Below are 22,463 nucleotides of genomic sequence, written 5' to 3' on the forward strand. Positions count from 1 at the left end.
GAAACGCATAGGATGCATCCAGCAAAAGTAAATTGAATTTGTGCCCTCTGCTGGGACAAACTGAAGTACTGTTGTTTCAGTGGAGTTGAGTCGTGACTCACTTTGGGTGGATTGTACCCAGAAATTCGTTGGTGCTCTGTTAAACTTGTTTTCCTCCTTATGGCTGCTGATACTTATCCCCTGCTGTCTGCCCCATCTCATCCGCACACTATTTGATGAACATATGAACATATGAAGCTGCCTTATACTGAATCAGACCCTCAGTCCATCAAAGTCAGTATTGTCTTCTCAGACTGGCAGCGGCTCTCCAGGGTCTCAAGCTGAGGTTTTTCTCACCTATTTGCCTGGACCCTTTTTTGGAGATGCCAGGGATTGAACCTGGGACCTTCTGCTTCCCAAGCAGATGCTCTACCACTGAGCCACCGTCCCTCCCCTGCTCTCCAGAGTCTCAAGCTGAGGTTTTTCTCACCTATTTGCCTGGACCCTTTTTTGGAGATGCCAGGGATTGAACCTGGGACCTTCTGCTTCCCAAGCAGATGCTCTACCACTGAGCCACCGTCCCTCCCCTGATGATGCTGACCTTCGAAGAAGCTTAGGTGCATTCCAGAACACTGTCAGGCAGTGCTTAGGGGAACACTCAAATGATGGGACTTGGCTGATTATACATCCTGATTGAGGGTATATCTGTGATGCAAAAGGAAATAAGATGCTGTCATATTTGAGGAAAGTCCCATGGCTCAGGTCAATTTTAGTCTGATTCAGTTAATTGCCCTAACATGCTTATCCTAATGCAGTATTCATCACTCTTTACAAAGCTGGTGATCTGAGATGAAATGAGTGCTTTAAAGTAAATGTGTGTAGGAGCTGTTATGGCATAAAAATAACTTGCCCAGTAGAATGACTTAGGTTTTTTTTTTGTTCTACTTTCTCCTTGCCACTGCTAGTCCTGGACACTGCAGGCCAGGAAGAATTCAGCGCAATGAGGGAGCAGTACATGAGGACAGGAGATGGGTTTCTTATAGTCTATTCCGTCACAGATAAAGCCAGCTTTGAGCATGTGGACAGGTTCCATCAACTTATCCTCAGAGTCAAAGACAGGTAGGTGCACTGGAGGGGGGAATGCTTTCAATCCAAGAGAATACTGCTGGTGAGCACTTGCCTTGGCATTCCATCATGAGATACTTTGCTTGCACGGCTGTTGGGGAAGAAGTCATTAATATGCATCTTATTCTGCCCCAGAGACATTTTCATATATTTTCTATAAATATTGTTTTTGTCTGTTTTTAATAATCAGTCGTCTCTTAATTGATTCATAAGTTAAATTTTAATACATTTGTATATTAGCAAAACCTTAATATAGTTGATCTTTGGAAAATATCAACGAAGCACCATTAGGTTTCATAGGTATGAGCTGCTATACAACTTAATAAGCAAATGCTGTCACAAAGGTATTCGTTTCTACCAGCTTTCCTGTTGACTGGAAGAGGAAGGGAGAGTTACTTTTGAGCAGCACGTGGAAAGATGACAGCAGTGAGAAAGGGAATCAAGCAAGACTTAAGTGGGGAAACTGGTAGTTTCCAACCCATTGTTAAAAGAAAATCGCTTAGAATTGTTTAATATTGAGACACTGGCTAAAATATAAATTATTCACAATCATAGCACAATTATAAAATGAGCCAGTTGAAATCTCATTGATATTTTGAAAGAGCCGTATTTTAATTCCAGGTATTTGAACTATGTGCTTTCAGCTTTAATCCTGATTTGGAAAGAAATAAACTTCACCCTGAAATGCTAGATATGTTCTAGGTTTGCCTGCAAATTGGAAGGAAAAGGTGTTTACGTGTATATGATTCACAATGTTGATCTTGGTGGGGAGATATTACTAATAGTGTTCATACCTAAACATAACAAATGCCCAACTGGATCATTATCTACTCTGAGATCTGCTTTCTAATAGCAGCCAGCTAGATGTTTCCAGAAACTCCACAAGAGGGACATGAATGTATCAGCCTTTTCTTAGTCCTCCCCCGCCCCCTCCCCACCTCCAAGGCCACTGTAATTTGGGAATAAACTGCCTACAAACATACCAGACAGCTATTTTGACAAATAGCTGACGAAAAGCTGGCTGACATCCTTTTAAAACCATCCTGGAAAAAAACACTCTCCACATGACGTGAGAATACGTTCCATAAATTAATAATGCATTATGTGAAGTACTTGCTTTTTTCCCCACTTTGAATCCATCTTCAGAAACTTTTAACATGTCCCACTTTTGGGTTCTTTTTTTTTTTACCCTAAAAGTCTCAATTATAACTAAAGTGACCCCTTTTATCATTTTGATTTTCCTTTTCTTTGCTTTTACCAGCTTTGCGATAGCTTTTTAGATTGTGCGGTATTCTAAATATGGGTTCACCGTGGTTTTAAATTAAAAGCATTATGATACCATCAAGTTATTCCTTCATCACGCATGGCCCAGATCTCTGGATTTAAGGATCTGGAGCTGGTACTATTAATGAGAACCTGCAAGGACTTGTGGGAGGCATCCAGGTGTGTGTTTTTTCTCCGGGAAAAGAGGTGCCAGAACACTCAAGAGTGAAATGAAGGAGAAACACATGGGTTTCCCTCATGGACTTAAAAAAAATTTGGGGAGATTTTTGTTTCCATTGAGAGGTCCAGAACTCTGTTCCGCTGCATTCCCCCAGAAAAAAAAAAACCATGGAGGCATCTCATTTCCATCTCCCCCACTATTTCCTCTTTCCATTTCCTGAAAGCCCCCATAGCTTCTTCCCTTTTCCTGCTTCCAGGTGGGAAGCATAGAAAAAGAAACGGTGGCTATTATAATGAATTATGTTCACAATATTCCAATAAATTTTTACCTTGCAAAAATAATGAATATTTTATATTAGTTTGACCATTACAGTATCATACAAGCAGGCATGATACCCCAACCATATTTCCTACTCACACTCTCTCACACACGACAAACACACATCCATAGCAACAAGACAATGTTGTACCACTTCTGTATTTTTCACAAAGAAGTGCAAACATCAAATAAGTGGGCTTAGTCGCCAAAAGTGCTGCAAAAGTTCACTCAAAAGTGATTGTAAAAGTTCATTCAAAGGGGACTTCTCGCAGCTGCCTCTTAACGAAGCCAATCGCTGGCTTTCATTTGATGCGCTGTTTCAAAGAGGGGGGCCTTGAAGTCTTCTGCAAGCTGTATAATATCTTGAACATATGAAGCTGCCTTATACTGAATCAGACCCTCGGTCCATCAAAGTCAGTATTGTCTACTCAGACTGGCAGCGGCTCTCCAGGGTCTCAAGCTGAGGTTTTTCATGCCTATTTGCCTGGACTCTTTTTAGTTGGAGATGCCGGGGATTGAACCTGGGACCTTCTGCTTACCAAGCAGATGCTCTACCACTGAGCCACCGTCCCTCCCCTAACCATATTAAACCATATTCACAAGCATTGAAACAGCGCATCAAATGAAAGCCTGGTATTTGGCAATCCTTGAAAGAAATAGCTGCCTTGGAGGATGCAGTCTATGGCATTATACCCTTCTGTGGTCCCTCCCTCCTTCAAACTCCACTCCGAATTTCCAGGAATTTTCTGACCTGGGGTTAACAACCCTGTCGCCACACCTAACGGCCAACCTGCCTTTATCTGCCCCTCTGTCTTCCCCCAGCCGCCTCTGCCTAAGAAAACTGTGGCCCAGTTTTGTGGTGCCACAGTTCCCTGCCCCATTCTCTCCTTCAGAGTCATTTACCAACCTACGTTTTACCTGCCTCCCGTCTTCAGCTATATTTATTATTTATTTCATTTATACCTTGCCTTTCTCCACAGTGAGACCCAAAGCAGCATACGTTATTCTTTCCTCCTCATTATCCACACAACAACCCTGTGTGGTTGATTGGGTTGAAAGTATGTGACTGATCCCAAATCACTCAGTGAGCTTCTGCAACAAAATAGGGATTTGAACCTGGGTTTCCCAGACTCTTCTGTAATGTGTGCAAGAAACCAGGCCTAGTTTAGTCATGCAAGTCGGGTGGTGTCAAGTCACCCAGAGGTTGCTTTCGAGTATAGGATTGCCAACATCCAAGTGGTTCCTGGAGATCCCCCACTATTGCAACTAAGCTCCAGATGACAGAGATCTGTCCCCCTAAAGAAAGTGATTTCTTTGGAGAATGGACTCTGTGGCACTATATTCAGCTGAGGCCTATCCCCTGCCCAAACTCTGCCCTCCTCAGACTGTACCACAAAATCTCAAGGAATTTTTCAGCCTGGAGCTCGCAACCCTAGACCCAGGCCTGGCCATGATGAGTTCTCCATTAAAGGCCAAAATAGGCCTGAAAAGGGCCATGCCCCCACCTCCTACCTTTTACTGATAGAACCCAGCTAGGAATGCTGTGGGGTTGCCTAGCAACAGCCACTGAGATAATCTGTTGCTTAAAGCTACAAGCATTCCTTTTTTTGGATTTTTTTTTAAACTGCTCCGTGTAATTATTTTAGATTTCACATTTTTCTGCAAACCTAGGGCCCTTTTCAGGTTTGTAGAAAAATCTGTGTGGTCTGTTTATAGCTCCAGTCACCAGTTTTAAGTATCCAAAGATATCCCAACTTTTATTAGGACATAATGCTTCTTAAAATGCTGTTTTTGTTACTTGGTGTGTGATCGCTTGCTCAGATGATCCTTTTTTGTCACTGCAGCGCTAGAATTAACATTAACTGACAAAACCTTAAATAATTTTCTTCCAGAGAATCCTTTCCAATGATTTTGGTGGCTAACAAAGTTGACCTAATGCATTTACGAAAAATCACCCGAGAGCAAGGAAAAGAAATGGCAGCAAAGCACAATGTATGTCCTTGGGTTTTTCCCAGCATTATTTTGTTTGCTTCTGTAATGCTTTGGCTATTGTATGATTAATAGAAATGGCTATAGTTTAAAGGAGAACACTTTTGAGGGGTGGGGTATAGTTAAACTCCCTTGTTAAGTCCATGGTATTTCGATGTAGAAAGGTCATCATCAGAAACAATAATCTACTGTAGTTGTGATGTGTGTGTTGACCATGTTGTACATTCTGTGGATGTTACAGGCATCTTGATAGCCTAATTTAGTATTCTGTGAAAGAATCAGTAGAGTGATACATGCGGTTAGCAATAACCTGGAATAACATAGTTGAGATTTTTAGGTAACGGATTCAAGTGCAGTTCCACTAAGATGGGAGGCCTGCAAGAAACTTGCGGGGAGAGAACATTCCCCTACCTTTCCTTCCCTCCCATTCCCCGGTAGTCTTCCTTTTTTCTCCCCTCCCATCCCCTCTGTCGAGGCTGGGTTGGCTTACTTGGCTCACCAGCTGAGTGGCTGGAGTGCCCAGGAGCCAGGCAAGAAGAGGGCACATGGCTTGGGGGCTTCCCCAATCACAGAGCGCCTGATGATGTCAAAGGCCCCATCTTGGTGGCGGCGGCACCCTTTGGCTCAGCAACCTGTGGGGAAGTGTCACTCCTTCAGCTCTCCCCTCCACCTCTTTCCCCACCACCAGCAAAGATAGGGCCCTCACTGCTGCCAGGTATTTGGCAAATCAGGAAGCGCCCCCCAGCAGTGGCGAGGGCTCCATCGTTGTCAGCAGCAGGGAAAGAGGCGATAGGGAGAGCCAGAGGAATACCACTTCTCCTCAGGCAGCTGGGCAAGGGCAGGGGGTGGCAGCAGCATGGGTTTGGGGACAACCCGGCTTCATTGAGGCCCCTCCTTCCCTCACCAGTCAGTCAGGAAAGTCACTTTCCCTATGAAGAAAGGTTGAAACGCTTGGGACTCTTTAGCTTGGAGAAACGTTGACTGCGGGGTGACATGATAGAGGTTTACAAGATAATGCATGGAATGGAGAAAGTAGAGAAAGAAGTACTTTTCTCCCTTTCTCTCAATACAAGAACTCGTGGGCATTCGATGAAATTGCTGAGCAGACAGGTTAAAACGGATAAAAGGAAGTACTTCTTCACCCAAAGGGTGATTAACATGTGGAATTCACTGCCACAGGAGGTGGTGGCGGCCACAAGTATAGCCACCTTCAAGAGGGGTTTAGATAAAAATATGGAGCACAGGTCCATCAGTGGCTATTAGCCACAGTGTATGTGTGTATATAACATTTTTTGCCACTGTGTGACACAGAGTGTTGGACTTGATGGGCCGTTGGCCTGATCCAACATGGCTTCTCTTATGTTCTACATTGTCTGCACATGTGCAGACAGCGCTTTTTTAACTTGGGAAAAATATAAACCCTCCCAGTTTTTCTTTTTGTTTTTAGATTTTTCTGCAAGCCAGGGTAAGTGCCTCAAGTCTGCAGAAAAATCTGTTTTCCTTCCATGTGCCCCCAATGTGTGGGAATAAGTATCTGCACAGGGACCATATTGGGAATTAGATATAAAGATAAACGCTGTCTGCGCAGACCACCAGACATCTTGATAGAGCTGTATGGTCTCAGTGCATGGATAAGAGGATGGGTTTAGATTTGTTAGGCACTAGGAAGCATTTGGAGCCCACGGAAACATCTCTCAAAAGAGAAGGGCTATATTTTAATGGTATCTTTTGTAGAAAAGATAAAATAGTACGGGTGTTCCTAATGCTAGTATTAAACAATGTGTGTCATTCTAGATAACCATCTCAAAAGCAGTATATAGTAGATCCAGTGAAGGTTGCGTACAGTGGCAGCTTAAATGATCAGGGGAGACAATCACCTTCTCAGAAAGAAAGGATTAAGAAGTTTGGGTTTTTTGCTTCAAGAACACATAATTGGGATGAATTACAGAAGTATGTATAATTATGAACTGTGTAGGGAGAACGAATAGAGAGAAAATATTTTTCTGCTTCAAAATCAGCGTCATCCAGTTAATTGGAGTCAATAGGTTGAGAGGGTAAATAGAATATTCTTATATGCTGCAGACAGATTGTGTGCTTGTGTTACTTTGGAGTGAACCAGTCAGTGGTGTAGTGGTGAAGTGTGCGGACTCTTATCTGGGAGAGCCGGGTTTGATTCCCCACTCCTCCACTTGCACCTGCTGGAATGTCCTTGGGTCAGCCATAGCTCTGGCAGAGGTTGTCCTTGAAAGGGCAGCTGCTGTGAGAGCCCTCTCAGCCCCACCCACCTCACAGGGTGTTTGTTGTGGGGGAGGAAGGTAAAGGAGATTGTGAGCCGCTCTGAGACTCTTCGGAGTGGAGGGCGGGATATAAATCCAATATCTTCAACTACCTCACAGGGTGTCTGTTGTGGGGGAGGAAGGGAAAGGAGATTGTGAGCCGCTCTGAGACTCTTCGAAGTGGAGGGCGGGATATAAATCCAATATCTTCATCTACCTCACAGGGTGTCTGTTGTGGGGGAGGAAGGTAGAGGAGATTGTGAGCCGCTCTGAGACTCTTCGGAGTGGAGGGCGGGATATAAATCCAATATCTTCAACTACCTCACAGGGTGTCTGTTGTGGGGGAGGAAGGGAAAGGAGATTGTGAGCCGCTCTGAGACTCTTCGGAGTGGAGGGCGGGATATAAATCCAATATCTTCATCTACCTCACAGGGTGTCTGTTGTGGGGGAGGAAGGTAGAGGAGATTGTGAGCCGCTCTGAGACTCTTCGGAGTGCAGGGCGGGATATAATTCCAATATCTTCAACTACCTCACAGGGTGTCTGTTGTGGGGGAGGAAGGGAAAGGAGATTGTGAGCTGCTCTGAGACTCTTCGGAATGAAGGGCGGGATATAAATCCAATATCTTCATCTACCTCCCAGGGTGTCTGTTGTGGGGGAGGAAGGGAAAGGAGATTGTGAGCCGCTCTGAGACTCTTCGGAGTGGAGGGCGGGATATAAATCCAATATCTTCATCTACCTCACAGGGCGTCTGTTGTGGGGGAGGAAGGGAAAGGAGATTGTGAGCCGCTCTGAGACTCTTCGGAGTGGAGGGCGGGATATAAATCCAATATCTTCATCTACCTCACAGGGTGTCTGTTGTGGGGGAGGAAGGTAAAGGAGATTGTGAGCTGCTCTGAGACTCTTCGGAGTGGAGGGCGGGATATAAATCCAATATCTTCATCTACCTCACAGGGTGTCTGTTGTGAGGGAGGAAGGGAAAGGAGATTGTGAGCCGCTCTGAGACTCTTCGGAGTGGAGGGCGGGATATAAATCCAATATCTTCATCTACCTCACAGGGTGTCCGTTGTGGGGGAGGAAGGGAAAGGAGATTGTGAGCCGCTCTGAGACTCTTCGGAGTGGAGGGCGGGATATATAAATCCAATATCTTCATCTACCTCACAGGGTGTCTGTTGTGGGGGAGGAAGGGAAAGGAGATTGTGAGCCGCTCTGAGACTCTTAGGAGTGGAGGGCGGGATATAAATCCAATATCTTCATCTACCTCACAGGGCGTCTGTTGTGGGGGAGGAAGGGAAAGGAGATTGTGAGCCGCTCTGAGACTCTTCGGAGTGGAGGGCGGGATATATAAATCCAATATCTTCATCTACCTCACAGGGTGTCTGTTGTGGGGGAGGAAGGGAAAGGAGATTGTGAGCCGCTCTGAGACTCTTAGGAGTGGAGGGCGGGATATAAATCCAATATCTTCATCTACCTCTCAGGGCGTCTGTTGAGGGGGAGGAAGGGAAAGGAGATTTTGAGCCGCTCTGAGACTCTTCGGAGTGGAGGGTGGGATATATAAATCCAATATCTTCATCTACCTCACAGGGTGTCTGTTGTGGGGAAGGAAGGCAAAGGAGATTGTGAGCTGCTCTGAGACTCTTCGGAGTGGAGGGCGGGATATAAATCCAATATCTTCATCTACCTCACAGGGTGTCTGTTGTGGGGGAGGAAGGGAAAGGAGATTGTGAGCCGCTCTGAGACTCTTCGGAGTGGAGGGCGGGATATAAATCCAATATCTTCATCTACCTCACAGGGCGTCTGTTGTGGGGGAGGAAGGGAAAGGAGATTGTGAGCCGCTCTGAGACTCTTCGGAGTGGAGGGCGGGATATAAATCCAATATCTTCATCTACCTCACAGGGTGTCTGTTGTGGGGGAGGAAGGTAGAGGAGATTGTGAGCCGCTCTGAGACTCTTCGGAGTGCAGGGCGGGATATAATTCCAATATCTTCAACTACCTCACAGGGTGTCTGTTGTGGGGGAGGAAGGGAAAGGAGATTGTGAGCCGCTCTGAGACTCTTCGGAATGAAGGGCGGGATATAAATCCAATATCTTCATCTACCTCCCAGGGTGTCTGTTGTGGGGGAGGAAGGGAAAGGAGATTGTGAGCCACTCTGAGACTCTTCGGAGTGGAGGGCGGGATATAAATCCAATATCTTCATCTACCTCACAGGGCGTCTGTTGTGGGGGAGGAAGGGAAAGGAGATTGTGAGCCGCTCTGAGACTCTTCGGAGTGGAGGGCGGGATATAAATCCAATATCTTCATCTACCTCACAGGGTGTCTGTTGTGGGGGAGGAAGGTAAAGGAGATTGTGAGCTGCTCTGAGACTCTTCGGAGTGGAGGGCGGGATATAAATCCAATATCTTCATCTACCTCACAGGGTGTCTGTTGTGGGGGAGGAAGGGAAAGGAGATTGTGAGCCGTTCTGAGACTCTTCGGAGTGGAGGGCGGGATATAAATCCAATATCTTCATCTACCTCACAGGGTGTCCGTTGTGGGGGAGGAAGGGAAAGGAGATTGTGAGCCGCTCTGAGACTCTTCGGAGTGGAGGGCGGGATATATAAATCCAATATCTTCATCTACCTCACAGGGTGTCTGTTGTGGGGGAGGAAGGGAAAGGAGATTGTGAGCCGCTCTGAGACTCTTAGGAGTGGAGGGCGGGATATAAATCCAATATCTTCATCTACCTCACAGGGCGTCTGTTGTGGGGGAGGAAGGGAAAGGAGATTGTGAGCCGCTCTGAGACTCTTCGGAGTGGAGGGCGGGATATATAAATCCAATATCTTCATCTACCTCACAGGGTGTCCGTTGTGGGGGAGGAAGGGAAAGGAGATTGTGAGCCGCTCTGAGACTCTTCGGAGTGGAGGGCGGGATATATAAATCCAATATCTTCATCTACCTCACAGGGTGTCTGTTGTGGGGGAGGAAGGGAAAGGAGATTGTGAGCCGCTCTGAGACTCTTAGGAGTGGAGGGCGGGATATAAATCCAATATCTTCATCTACCTCACAGGGCGTCTGTTGTGGGGGAGGAAGGGAAAGGAGATTGTGAGCCGCTCTGAGACTCTTCGGAGTGGAGGGCGGGATATATAAATCCAATATCTTCATCTACCTCACAGGGTGTCTGTTGTGGGGAAGGAAGGGAAAGGAGATTGTGAGCTGCTCTGAGACTCTTCGGAGTGGAGGGCGGGATATAAATCCAATATCTTCATCTACCTCACAGGGTGTCTGTTGTGGGGGAGGAAGGGAAAGGAGATTGTGAGCCGCTCTGAGACTCTTAGGAGTGGAGGGCGGGATATAAATCCAATATCTTCATCTACCTCACAGGGTGTCTGTTGTGGGGGAGGAAGGTAAAGGAGATTGTGAGCCGCTCTGGGACTCTTCGGAGTGGAGGGCGGGATATAAATCCAATATCTTCATCTACCTCACAGGGTGTCTGTTGTGGGGGAGGAAGGGAAAGGAGATTGTGAGCCGCCCTGAGACTCTTCGGAGTGGAGGGCGGGATATAAATCCAATATCTTCATCTACCTCACAGGGTGTCTGTTGTGGGGGAGGAAGGGAAAGGAGATTGTGAGCAGCTCTGAGACTCTTCAGAGTGGAGGGCGGGATATAAATCCAATATCTTCATCTACCTCACAGAGTGTGTGTTGTGGGGGAGGAAGGGAAAGGAGATTGTGAGCCGCTCTGAGACTCTTCGGAGTGGAGGGCGTGATATAAATCCAATATCTTCATCTACCTCACAGGGTGTCTGTTGTGTGGGGGGGGGGAGGGAAAGGAGATTGTGAGCCGCTCTGAGACTCTTCGGAGTGGAGGGCGGGATATAAATCCAATATCTTCATCTACCTCACAGGGTGTCTGTTGTGGGAGGGGGGAAGGGAAAGGATATTGTGAGCTGCTCTGAGACTCTTCGGAGTGGAGGGCGGGATATAAATCCAATATCTTCATCTACCTCACAGGGTGTCTGTTGTGGGGGGGGGGGGAAGGGAAAGGATATTGTGAGCTGCTCTGAGACTCTTCGGAGTGGAGGGCGGGATATAAATCCAATATCTTCATCTACCTCACAGAGTGTCTGTTGTGGGGGAGGAAGGGAAAGGAGATTGTGAGCCGCTCTGATCCTCTTCGGAGTGGAGGGCGGGATATAAATCCAATATCTTCATCTACCTCACAGGGTGTCTGTTGTGGGGGGGGGGAGGGAAAGGAGATTGTGAGCCGCCCTGAGACTCTTCGGAGTGGAGGGCGGGATATAAATCCAATATCTTCATCTACCTCACAGGGTGTCTGTTGTGGGGGGGGGGAAGGGAAAGGATATTGTGAGCTGCTCTGAGACTCTTCGGAGTGGAGGGCGGGATATAAATCCAATATCTTCTTCTTCTTGTCTTTATATGCATCAGCACCACCCTGTATGCATAAAATCATTTGGCTACATCTTTAACAATACTGCATATTTGAAATGAAGGAATTAAAATTCTTTAGATCTCACTGCCACAGAAAGGATGTTCTGGGCCTCTTTGTAAGGGCTTATCTGTACAAACTGACAACCCCTTACAAAGAGGCTGTTAAATGTCAGTCTCCCTACACAATGGGAACTTTAATTGTGTGTGCATATATTAGGAGTTTCTAGGGACCTCTAATGGTCTTCATCAAACTGTGATGAATTCCCTGACAAATAAAACTGATAGGCCCGTTGTACGTATATATCCCCAGATGGCTTTAAATATATATTCTTAGAATATTATTTGCCATTTTCTGCCATGTAGAATCCTAGAAGATCTTAGAAGCTGAGCAGGGTTGGTCTGGGTTAGTATTTGGACGGGAGGCCACCAAGAAAACCCGGGGTTGTGACCCGGAGACAGGTAATGGCAAGCCACTTAACATCTCTTGCCTTGAAAGCCCTATGAGTTTGCCATAAGTCAGCTATGACTTGATGGCACTTTCCACCGCCAAGAAATAGTAGTGAACCTTATACCCATACTCTTAGTTATCAAATGCCACTCATCCCATATTTTAGCCATTTTATATTTTGTTTATTGTCTAAGGGCTGTTTTTAATATCTTTTTAGGCTACTCAGTGTTTGCTTTTATGTCTTGGCTTGGTTTTATTGCCGTTGTCTTGTTTTAATTGCTTGTTTTAATAGTTTTCAGCTTCAGGCTGACTCAAGCAGGTCTTTGGAGAGGCAGCATTTTTTTTTTAACTAAATTTTAAAAAAAAAGTTTTGTTTACGTGAACAGTGTTGTAATTTATCTGAGGTTTCTTTTCTGTCCCGTCTCCAGGCCTGTTGAAGAAATACTGTTCCTTAGTTCACTGAGCTCAAACTATAATTGTTTTTTTTCTGTAATGGGATCTCTTCCGCACATGCAAATATTTCCTTCAACTTGAATCTCTGCAAAAAAGTGTTTTCGTACAATATGTATGTAAAAGTTACTGGTCTTTGTTTTCCAGATTCCATACATAGAAACCAGTGCTAAGGACCCTCCACTGAATGTTGACAAAGCGTTCCACGATCTTGTTAGAGTAATTAGGTAAGTCATTCTGTGATGGAGTTGGCTGTGGTTTGAAAGACATTCATGAATCAGTGTAGCACTTCCAAAAGTGAGAGCTTGCTCCTGTTTCATCAGCTTCAATGTAACACAGTTAGGAGACTTCGTATTCATTATACACTTAGCTGTACATATTTGTATCTTTGCATAAGCCAGGGATACAGACTTATCTTTAAGTAAGTCCTGAGGCACGTCAGTTTGATCTCTAAGTCACAAACTTTGCACATGATCAATGCATTAATCCAGCTTCGTATGAGCTTGGTCAGTTGAATTCTGGTTGTGATTTCATGGAATATAAACTTTATAATGTCAGCAACTCATTTCAGCACACTTCTAGTTTATCTTTATTTCAGTAATGCTTTTGATAAGGTTCCACATACTATTCTTGTTGACAAGTTGGTAAAATGTGGTTTGGATCCTGCTACTGTTAGGTGGATCTGTAACTGGTTGACAGATCGCACCCAAAGAGTTGCTTGTGAATGGTTCCACAACCTGTTGGAGACAAGTGGAGTGCCTCAGGGATCTCTCCTGGGACTCATTTGGTTCAACATCTTTATAAATGATTTGGATGAAGGAATAGAGGGAATGCTTATTAAATTTGCAGATGATGCTAAATTGGGAGGGGTTGCAAATACAGTAGAAGAAAGAAACAGGATGCAGGCCTAAAACAAATAAAATGTAAAGTTCTGCATTTAGGTAGGAAAAATCTAATGCATGGTTATAAGATGGGGGGAATTTGTCTTAGCGCTAGTATGTACAAAAAGGATCTAGGGGTCTTAGTGGACTATACACTGAACAGTGCAGTGCAGTAGCTAAAAAGGCAAATGTGATTTTGGACTGTATCAACAGAAGTATAGTGCCCAGATGACATGAAGTGATGGCATCGCTTTGCTCTGCCTTAAACCTCATCTAGAGTATTGTGTTCAGTTTTGAGCACCATAAGCCGGAATGCATCCAGATGAGGCCAATGAAGATGGTGAGAAGTCTGGAGACCAAGTCCTGTGACCAAAGGTTGAGGAGCTGGGTATGTTTAGCCTGGAGAGGAGATGACTGAGAGATGATATGATAATCCTCTTCAAGTTCTTGAAGGGCTGTGATATAGAGGATGGTGTGGAGTTGTTTTCTGTTGCCCTAAAAGGTTGGACCAGAACCAACGGGTTGAAATTAAATCAGGAGAGTTTCTGGCTAAACATCAGGAAGAACTTCCTGACAGAGCTGTTCCTCAATGGAACAGGCTTCCATGGGTGTTAGTGGGCTTTCCTTCCTTGAAGGTTTTTAGGCAGAGGCTAGATGGCCATCTGGCAGCAATACTGATTCTGTGAATTAGGCAGATCATGAGACGGGGGGGGGGGGGGGGGCAGAAAGGGTTGCATCAGTGCTTAGTTCTCATGGCCCTTTCTTACATGCTCAGGGAAATGGTGTTCAGAATCAGTCAGCAATTTCAGAATCAGTCAGCAATTTTTCTCAAGGCCAGTTTGGCAAGGGATCCTGAAGGGTTTTCCATCTTCTGGGCATGGAGCAATGGTCATTGGGAATGTATGTGTATGGGGAAGGTATTTGTAAATTTCCTGCATGGTGCAGGGGGTTGGAGATGACCCTGGAGATCCCTTTCAACTCTATGATTCTTTGATTCTTTTTGCTCAGGACACTCTGAAAGATTATCTGGTGATCCAAGGCTGTTTCCTGGGATGGTCCAGGGAGCGGTGAATTTCCAGTTTCAGGGAACCCCTTCCATCCCATTCTGTCTTCTGTGCAATCCTTGTGTAACTGCTGGCAATTCTAGAACATGTTCTAGTATGCACTTTTAGTTTTCATAGATCTTTAAGCCTTGCTGTTGCCTTCAGTGAAACTGAAAGTACATCCTGGAACTTAGTCAGCGTTCCCCTGTGGCTGAAGATTACAAGGAAATGCTGTTAGCGATGGGAAAGTGACTTTCAGGAATGCTTATCTGAAATGGTCTGTATACTCAGGAACCCCAGGCATTCAGAGCTTTAAAACCTCTGATGTAGAGCGATGGTTATTTGTAAAATGAGAAGAGCTACGTATCCATCTGATCTGGAAGCTCTAATACCTGCCTTTAGATGTGTACACTGCCAGTGGGTGTTTGGCTGGAAGAGGAGACAGGGAAGGCAGTGGGGGACCTGACTGAAGGGTTTTTAAGAAGTGCCTCAAACTCTTGCCTTGGTAACCTTTTCTGTCTACCGAATAGACAGCTATTACTATCTTGAGCAAATTCGATGCAAGATTTCGGCTTGGTTTCAGATATCACATGAAGCCATGGTTTTAATTAAACCAATTGTAGCTAGTGGATTGTCCAAACACAGGCTGCCCCACTAACCGTGGTCAGGTAGGATACTGCAATCCAGTATCTGAAACAATGGTTTGAATTTGGTTTATTTTTAAAACATTTTTTTTTTATTTTTGAACTTTAAATTACAACGCATACGCCAGGGGTGGCCAATGGTAGCTCTTCGGATGTTTTTTGCCTACAACTCCCATCAGCCCCAGCCAGCATAGCCAATGGCTGGGGCTGATGGGAGTTGTAGGCAAAGAAAACATCTGGAGAGCTACCGTTGGCCACCCCTGACATACACAATAAGAGGAGGGTCCTGAAATAATGAAAAGGACATACTATAAATTAGTTTTATCAACCACAGGTAATCGTAACTGTGGTTTTGGTTGAGGCGTGAATGCAGACACCCTGCCTTGTTTCCAGCACTGCTGTATGCACACTCCATGACCATGTCCTTAGTTCCTAGTCTACCCACAACAGCAAAGTATCAGACTCTGCCTGGCCAGTGCATTGTCTCTCCCTACACCCTCTTAAAGAGCCAGGAAGACTGCCATGCTTGTCTACATTCACAGGGACAAAAACAAAGGCAGCGCCAATGGATCCTTGACTTGCTTAGTCACAGCAAAGTTATTTATGAAAGCATTTATTTACACTTCTTCACAGAGACAATGGCCGATTTTGCACTCACCCTACGCCACTCACGTTCGTCTTCTCGGCGCGGCATCCTTCCAGTTTCCCACTATCTGCCCCGGGGCTGCAGCAAAGATAGGCGTTTAAGCACAGCAAACAGACACATTGGGCCAGCGGGGGGAACCTCCCCCTGTGTTGCCGGCACGATGACGTCACCTGGAAGTGGCGTCATCATGCCGCAACATCGCACGGCGGCCACTCTAGGCATTTCAGGAAAACTCTTACGGTTTTCCCAGATGCTCTAGCCATTTGGGTGCGAAAACTCTATGGTGCAATAGGTACCGTAGAGTTTTCCCCTCCCAAATGGCTAGAGTGTCGGGAAAACCATAGCCTTTCTCCGGAAAAGCCTAGAATGGCAGTGTGCGATGTCGCCAGCATGATGACATCACTTCTGGGTGACGTCATGGCTGGAGAATGCAGCTGGAGAACACAGGGGAACTGGCAACCCTGATAGCTACGGTGTGAGTGGGAAGATCCAGATTTTCCAACCCATATGGCGTCCATTTTCCCTGTCCCTGTGACAGCAATTTCCTACCCCTCCAGATGAGAGATTTTATTTTTAAACAATTGGCACTGGAATATCATACCAGTTCCATTGTAACAATCACTGTTGCGGGTTCTCTGAATGTTCAGCTTCTCTTTACCAAAAGTAAATCTCTAGCTCCTTCTGTGACTGAGATGTAAGTGTCTGTGTGGCACTGGGATGGTACAGGGCCCCCAGAAGGGCCATGGACATCTCAGAAAGTAGACTTACTGGCAAGGGGGCAGGAGGGACAAAGAGGGTGGAGACTGAAAAGAGACTAGTGGGTCAAGTTTGTCCAGAAGTCTTGGCCAGCTGGGCATGAGTGGTTGGTGCACAGGGATGGGCTACTCTTAGGAATGAGGCAGGATTGGGGACAAAGGGCAGGGAGGTGAGCCCCAAACAAGGTGGATGTTGTTGGTCCTTAGGCCAGGATCTTCAGAAAGCAGTTTTGAAAAACTGGGCAGCCCTCAACAGAAAGAGAGGAGAAAGAGACACCTGGCACTGGCAGCAGGGAATGGTGTTAACTGCCCAGGTGGCTGGCTAGGCTGGCCCTCTCTCTGTTGAGGGCTGCCCAGTTTTTCAAGCCCTTAGCGGAGGATCCCCCGATTTTGGGGACTTCTCCCTATTGCAAACCAGCTGGCTGGTGAGGCAAGCCCATCCCCTAAACAGGGATGTAACCATGTCCCCAACACAATAATACCACATCATCACGTCAAGAGTGTCACACGGGGTTTTTTTGGCAAACTTTATGGTTTAAGCCAGAAAACTTGAGTGTCCCCCCTCGCGACATCCCTGGTGTGATGCATTGGGGATGTTGCATGATGTCCCTGCCCGCCCTTGGAATGCCCCTCCATCTCCCCACCGGACCAATGAGGGGACCTTTGAACCCTATGGCAGGCAGAATGCAGAAACACAATGGGGAATGGACATCCTCATAGCAGGCTGCATTGAGTTAGATGGACATTTAAGTTTGGATTTTCAGCCAGCGCCTCTGAGTCTTATCTTTGAAGGAGGATGAAACTCTGGCCAGTGTCCATCATGTTACATGCATCATTCACTCAAGTCCCACACCCAGCTCCCCTTCGCAAGACCCTATCACAGCATATCTCCACAAGGAAAGGAGCGAGAGACTTGTCTTTTCAAAGTGAAAGCTGAGAATTCAGAGTCCGCTGCACCTGTGATTACAATGGAATATCAATATAACGATATTATAGTGACATTTTTAAAAAAAAAAATGCAAAAAAGTCCCGTTTACCCAGGTCTTCTTTTACACTGGCAGTGCCAAGAAGTAGCAAAGTAATTAGAAGCAGTACACGGCACTGGGTTGGACCCCAACTAACTTTTTCACTAATGAGAAGGGAGGGAGGAGTCCCCCTTTTACTACCAAAAGAATAATGTTGAGGATCATAGGACCAGTGTACCCTCTAAGCTGAGTTAGTGTGAGCTAGCTCACAGTTTTTTTTAGTCTCCAGCTCACACATTTTTGTCAGCTGAGGGGGGAATGGCCCCAGAGTGCGCTAATTTATGCAGAAGCTCACAGCTTTAATGCCAGTAGCTCACAAAGGAGAATTTTTGCTCCCAAGACTCCATCGCTTAGAAAGAGTATTGCGTAGGACCTGCATGGGCAAAAGCCATGAGAGCTGAAACAGGGAGGGGGAAACTAAGTGGAAAAAACTGGCAGGATCCAGCTCATTGTCTTTCCAGTGTGTATAGACTGTTCTGCTTCCACTGAGTTGGGTAAGCGGAGAAGTCTCCTGCTCTGTTTACAGAATATAGAAATAGAGAAACATTGGGCATGATTGCGTGCATTTTCCCAAGAAGCACTGGGAATAGTAAAAAAAAATGAAATACACGGTGCTGCCTTCCTAGCAATTGCTGCTTTGCTTATCTGAATGTCTACTTCAGCGGAGTATCACAGTCAGTTATCTGGTAAAGTTGTGATCAACTGAGCCCACACTCCCTCTAGTTGGAGAAACGATAAGAAGCGCAACCTGCCTCAGTTCTACAGCTCTATGGAGCAGAGGGGTGGTTTCCCACTAGACCTTTAATAATCCTGGGTCAACCCTGTCTCCAGATGGACATTCTGCACTGAACTCGGGTTCACCCCTGGTTTTATCTTGGGTTGTTTTTGTTTCTACATTCAATTGGGGCCACCCCACTGTTGTCCCAGCCAGGTTATCACAATGCTGTTTGCCCCAGAGTTTTTCTTGCATGTTCAGGGGCGATCTCAGGTCAGATCAGTGTCAAAGCATTAACTCAATTTCGAACTGTTCAACCCCTTTACCCGTCCACCTGCAATTTCGCTGATTCACCCTCTGTTGAGACAACTTTGTTGGTCTTAAAGGTGCTGCCGGACTGCAACTTTGCTCAACAACACTTCTGGTACAAGAGGACATCTGGCAGAAGTGACTTTGGCTCTACATACTTATTCATTAGTTCTCTTTATTCTGTACTAACTGTTCAGCCAGGAAAGACAGCACCTTTTGTCTTAAAACTGTGTTCTCTAGGAAGCCTAGCTACATTAGCAGCTTTCCATGTTTGCCCCCACTGGTCCAACAAAACAGGTAACGCAGACTTTAACTTCTCCAGTAGACAAGCTACTTTAGTTGTTGGACTCTTTTTTTGTTTTGTTTTTGCCGACAGGCAAGGAAAGAAGAGCAGGGAGCTATTGCAGGCATGAAAGAGAAAATGAAAGATTGATAAATGCCGTTTCTCACTGTCCAGGAAAAACGAACTGCATGACAACCATACAACAATATCATTTTGCTTTGCCCTTTTGACAAAATTTTACACAGTGAATACTTACACACTGCATGGACAGAACATCGGGCCCTTTTCTTTTCCTATATTCACTGATTTGGGCCAAGTCTCTCGGGGGAAGTGGCAAAGGGCCAGCCTGAACAGCAGACACCGAGCCTGGAATAGGGATAGTCTTTAGATCAAGGGCAGGGTACATGCTTTGAATGTGTGACGTTCCAAATTAACTCCAGCTAAATGAATCTGTGAACAGGACTGTGGAAAAGCTTCCATTAGAGACTATGTTGTTAGCTGGTACCGGACGATAACCTTTAGACCAGGGGTGTAAAACATACGGCCCATGGGTCGGATCCAGCCCTGCAGGGCTCGCATCCAGCCTGTGAGCAGTTGGCTTCCTCCTCCTTCCGTCTCCAGGGCTGCTGCTGTATTGCAGCTTGCTTTTGCCCAACTCCCTCTGCTGCTTGCTGCTTCCTTCCAAGCCAACCCTCCCTTCCCTCCACTGACTGAGGGCTCCTCCTTTGGGAGAACAGTAGGGAGAGGCAAATAGCATGAGAGAGTAAAGCCTGAGTCCTATAGTACCTTTAAGACCAGTAACATTTTCTTCCAGGTATAAGCTTCCACACACTTCTCCTTCTGAGGGAGGGAGGGTGACTAGGTGACTTCTGACATGCTCAATTTGCAGTGAGATCACCATGCTCTTCTGTTTTCTTTGAGACTAGATATCTCTCTGTCTCTGCCTCTCTCACACACACATGCTCAGGTGCATGTGTGTTAAAAGGAAGGGGCACATTAGGATAAGGAGAATTAAAAGGAAATTATTTTGGTTCATTCCGAAAAGAGAGGGGTTTTTTGATTAGATTTCTCTTTTCCTGTTTGGGATTTCATTTTCTTTCAAAAAGAGCCTGACTAGGAAATAGAACACTTGGATTGGCTTCAATTGTTTAAAAATTCAATTCCATTGGATTCCATTGTTTGATAATGGACATAGATGGCTAAGTGTTTAAAAATAAATTTGTGTTTCCATATATTCTGGTTCAACACATCTCTCTTTTTCTCCTTCCACCTTACTGGCTGCCTTTCTTCACTCCCCCTTTGCTTTTTCAACTGAGTGGATTTTGCCCAGTCTGAAATCAACACAGTATTTCACTTAGAGAGATCCCCTTCTCCAGTTTAAACCTAACAGTACAGTTTGCAAGCTTTATTATTATTTATTTCATGAGTCTTCAGATGTGAGTCCATTGGTCCTTATATCTTGTAAAGTGGAGTGATTTCAGATGCCACATGACAATAGCAGGTGTTGGTGATGAGACAGGAAACCCTAATCTCAGTTCAGTCCTGGAGGACGTATTGAACTTCATTATTAGTCGCAATTCAGCAGTCTTTCTTTCTAATATCACTGTAAAATTCCTTTGTAAGAGAACTGCTACTCTTAGATCAGCAATGTCCTGGAAGGTTAAATGTTCCCCCATTGGTTTTTGAATGTTGTGGTTTTTAATGTCAGAGTTATATCCATTTATTCTTTGCACACTCTTGGACTGAATCCTCCTGGACCAAATTGAGACCTTGGTTTTCTGTAGGGTTGCCAATCCCCAGGAGAGGGCAGGGGATCCCCCGGTTTGGAGGCCCTCCCCCCGCTTCAGGGTTGTCAGAAAGCGGGGGGGAGGGGAGGGAAATGTCTTCTGGGAACTCTATTATTCCCTAGGAAGATTTATTCCCATAGAAAATCATGGAGAATTGATCCACGGGTATCTAGGGATCTGGGGGAGGCTGTTTGTTGAGGTAGAGGCACCAGATTTACAGTATAGCATCTAGTGCCTCTCCCCAAAATACCCCCCCAAGTTTCAAAAAGATTGGACCAGGGGATCCAATTCTATGAGCCCCAAAAGAAGGTGCCCCTATCCTTCATAATTTCCTATGGAAGGAAGGCATTGAAAAGGTGTGCGTCCCTTTAAATGTGATGGCCGGAACTCCCTTTGGAGTTCAATGATGCTTGTCACAGCCTTGATTTTGGCTCCACCCCTAATGTCTCCTGGCTCCACCCCGAAAGTCTCCTGGCTCCACCCCCAAAGTCCCCAGATATTTTTTTTAATTGGACTTGGCAACCCTAGTTTTCTGTCTCATTACCAATGCGGTCAACTCCATGCTTGCTATCCCTCGGCATATCATGCCTAATCCAATCAAGCCTGCTGTTGCCATTTGGCATCTGAAATCACCTTGATCAAGTTTCTATCTCTGGCACCTCATATTGCGTTTTATGGTACGCATGGCCCAGCTTGACAAAGTGACATTTAGGTTAGATTCATCCCTTGGAGCAAATGAGTCCAGCACCTCTGCTCTAGATGAATCAGAATAAAGCGGTCCTTTTTATTTTACTGAGCTTTCAAAATCCGGTATGCATGCAGAACCAAAAACCCTGAGCGGCTTTGAAATTACGGAGAACAGAAGAAAAGCTTTGTTATCCTTCCCACGTATTCCATTCTACTGTCGCTTCTGGTGAAAACAGTTTCTGAAATAATATGAGATATCAGTCGGGACTGGACCCGCTGCCCTCCTCCAACTGTTTTCAAGCAGCGGCAGCCGCCCAGAATGAAATGGAGCAACACTGCGGGGGTGGGGAGCAGTTCCCTATCCTTTCTGGTTTTTTAAACTCAAAAGTCACTTCCCAGATCCTTTTTTTCCTTTCAGGAGAAAAAAAAATGGGTACCTACACCTTCCTGCCTTGGGGAGAGAAAAAAAAAGCAGCCAAGGAAGCCATTTTGAATAGGAAAAGTTTAAGCAGGTGCCATGAAATTTTTTCAAGAGGCTAAGTGCAGGAAGCCCACAACTTAGGTTAGGGTTGCCAATCCCCAGGTGGGGGCAGGGGATCCCCCGGTTTGGAGGCCCTCCCCCCGCTTCAGGGTCGTCAGAAAGCGAGGGGAGGGGAGGGAAGTGTCTGCTGGGAACTCTGTTATTCCCTATGGAGATTTATTCCCATAGAAAATCATGGAGAATTGATCCGCGGGTATCTGGGGCTCTGGGGGCGCTGTTTTTGGGGTAGAGGCACCACATTTTCAGTATAGCATCTAGTGCCTCTCCCCAAAATTCCCCCCTAAGTTTCAAAAAGATTGGACCAGGGAATCCAATTCTATGAGCCCCAAAAGAAGGTGCTCCTATGCTTCATTATTTCCTAGGGAAGGAAGGAATTGAAAAGGTGTGCCGTCCCTTTAAATGCGATGGCCAGAACTCCCTTTGGAGTTCAATTATGCTTGTCACAGACTTGATCTTGGCTCCACCCCTAATGTCTCCTGGCTCCACCCCCAAAGTCTCCTGGCTCCACTCCCAAAGTCCCCAGATATTTCTTGAATTGGACTTGGCAACCCTAACTTAGGTATACTTTTCACCCTGAGTTAATTAAACCACAGTGAGGGCCCCCCCCCCGTTTAAGTTCTGCTCACCAGAGTACTTAACATGATAGTTCAGCTGGCTCTTCCTGCAAGGCATAGCCAGTCTTCTTTCTGGAGG

At 45.7% G+C, this 22,463-nt stretch overlaps 1 protein-coding gene across 1 annotated transcript in view; it reads left to right on the forward strand.

The window, feature by feature from the left end:
• Positions 1–22,463, forward strand: part of MRAS (muscle RAS oncogene homolog) — a 43,807-nt gene that overhangs the window by 19,724 nt on the left and 1,620 nt on the right. The window contains exons 2-4 of the mRNA XM_060261593.1: positions 945–1,098; positions 4,759–4,858; positions 12,602–12,681. Of these exons, the coding sequence (XP_060117576.1) occupies positions 945–1,098; positions 4,759–4,858; positions 12,602–12,681 (334 nt within the window). The remainder of the gene's footprint in view (positions 1–944; positions 1,099–4,758; positions 4,859–12,601; positions 12,682–22,463) is intronic.

Source organism: Heteronotia binoei, chromosome 21 (genome assembly GCF_032191835.1).
Source record: "Heteronotia binoei isolate CCM8104 ecotype False Entrance Well chromosome 21, APGP_CSIRO_Hbin_v1, whole genome shotgun sequence".
Lineage (NCBI taxonomy): Eukaryota > Metazoa > Chordata > Lepidosauria > Squamata > Gekkonidae > Heteronotia > Heteronotia binoei.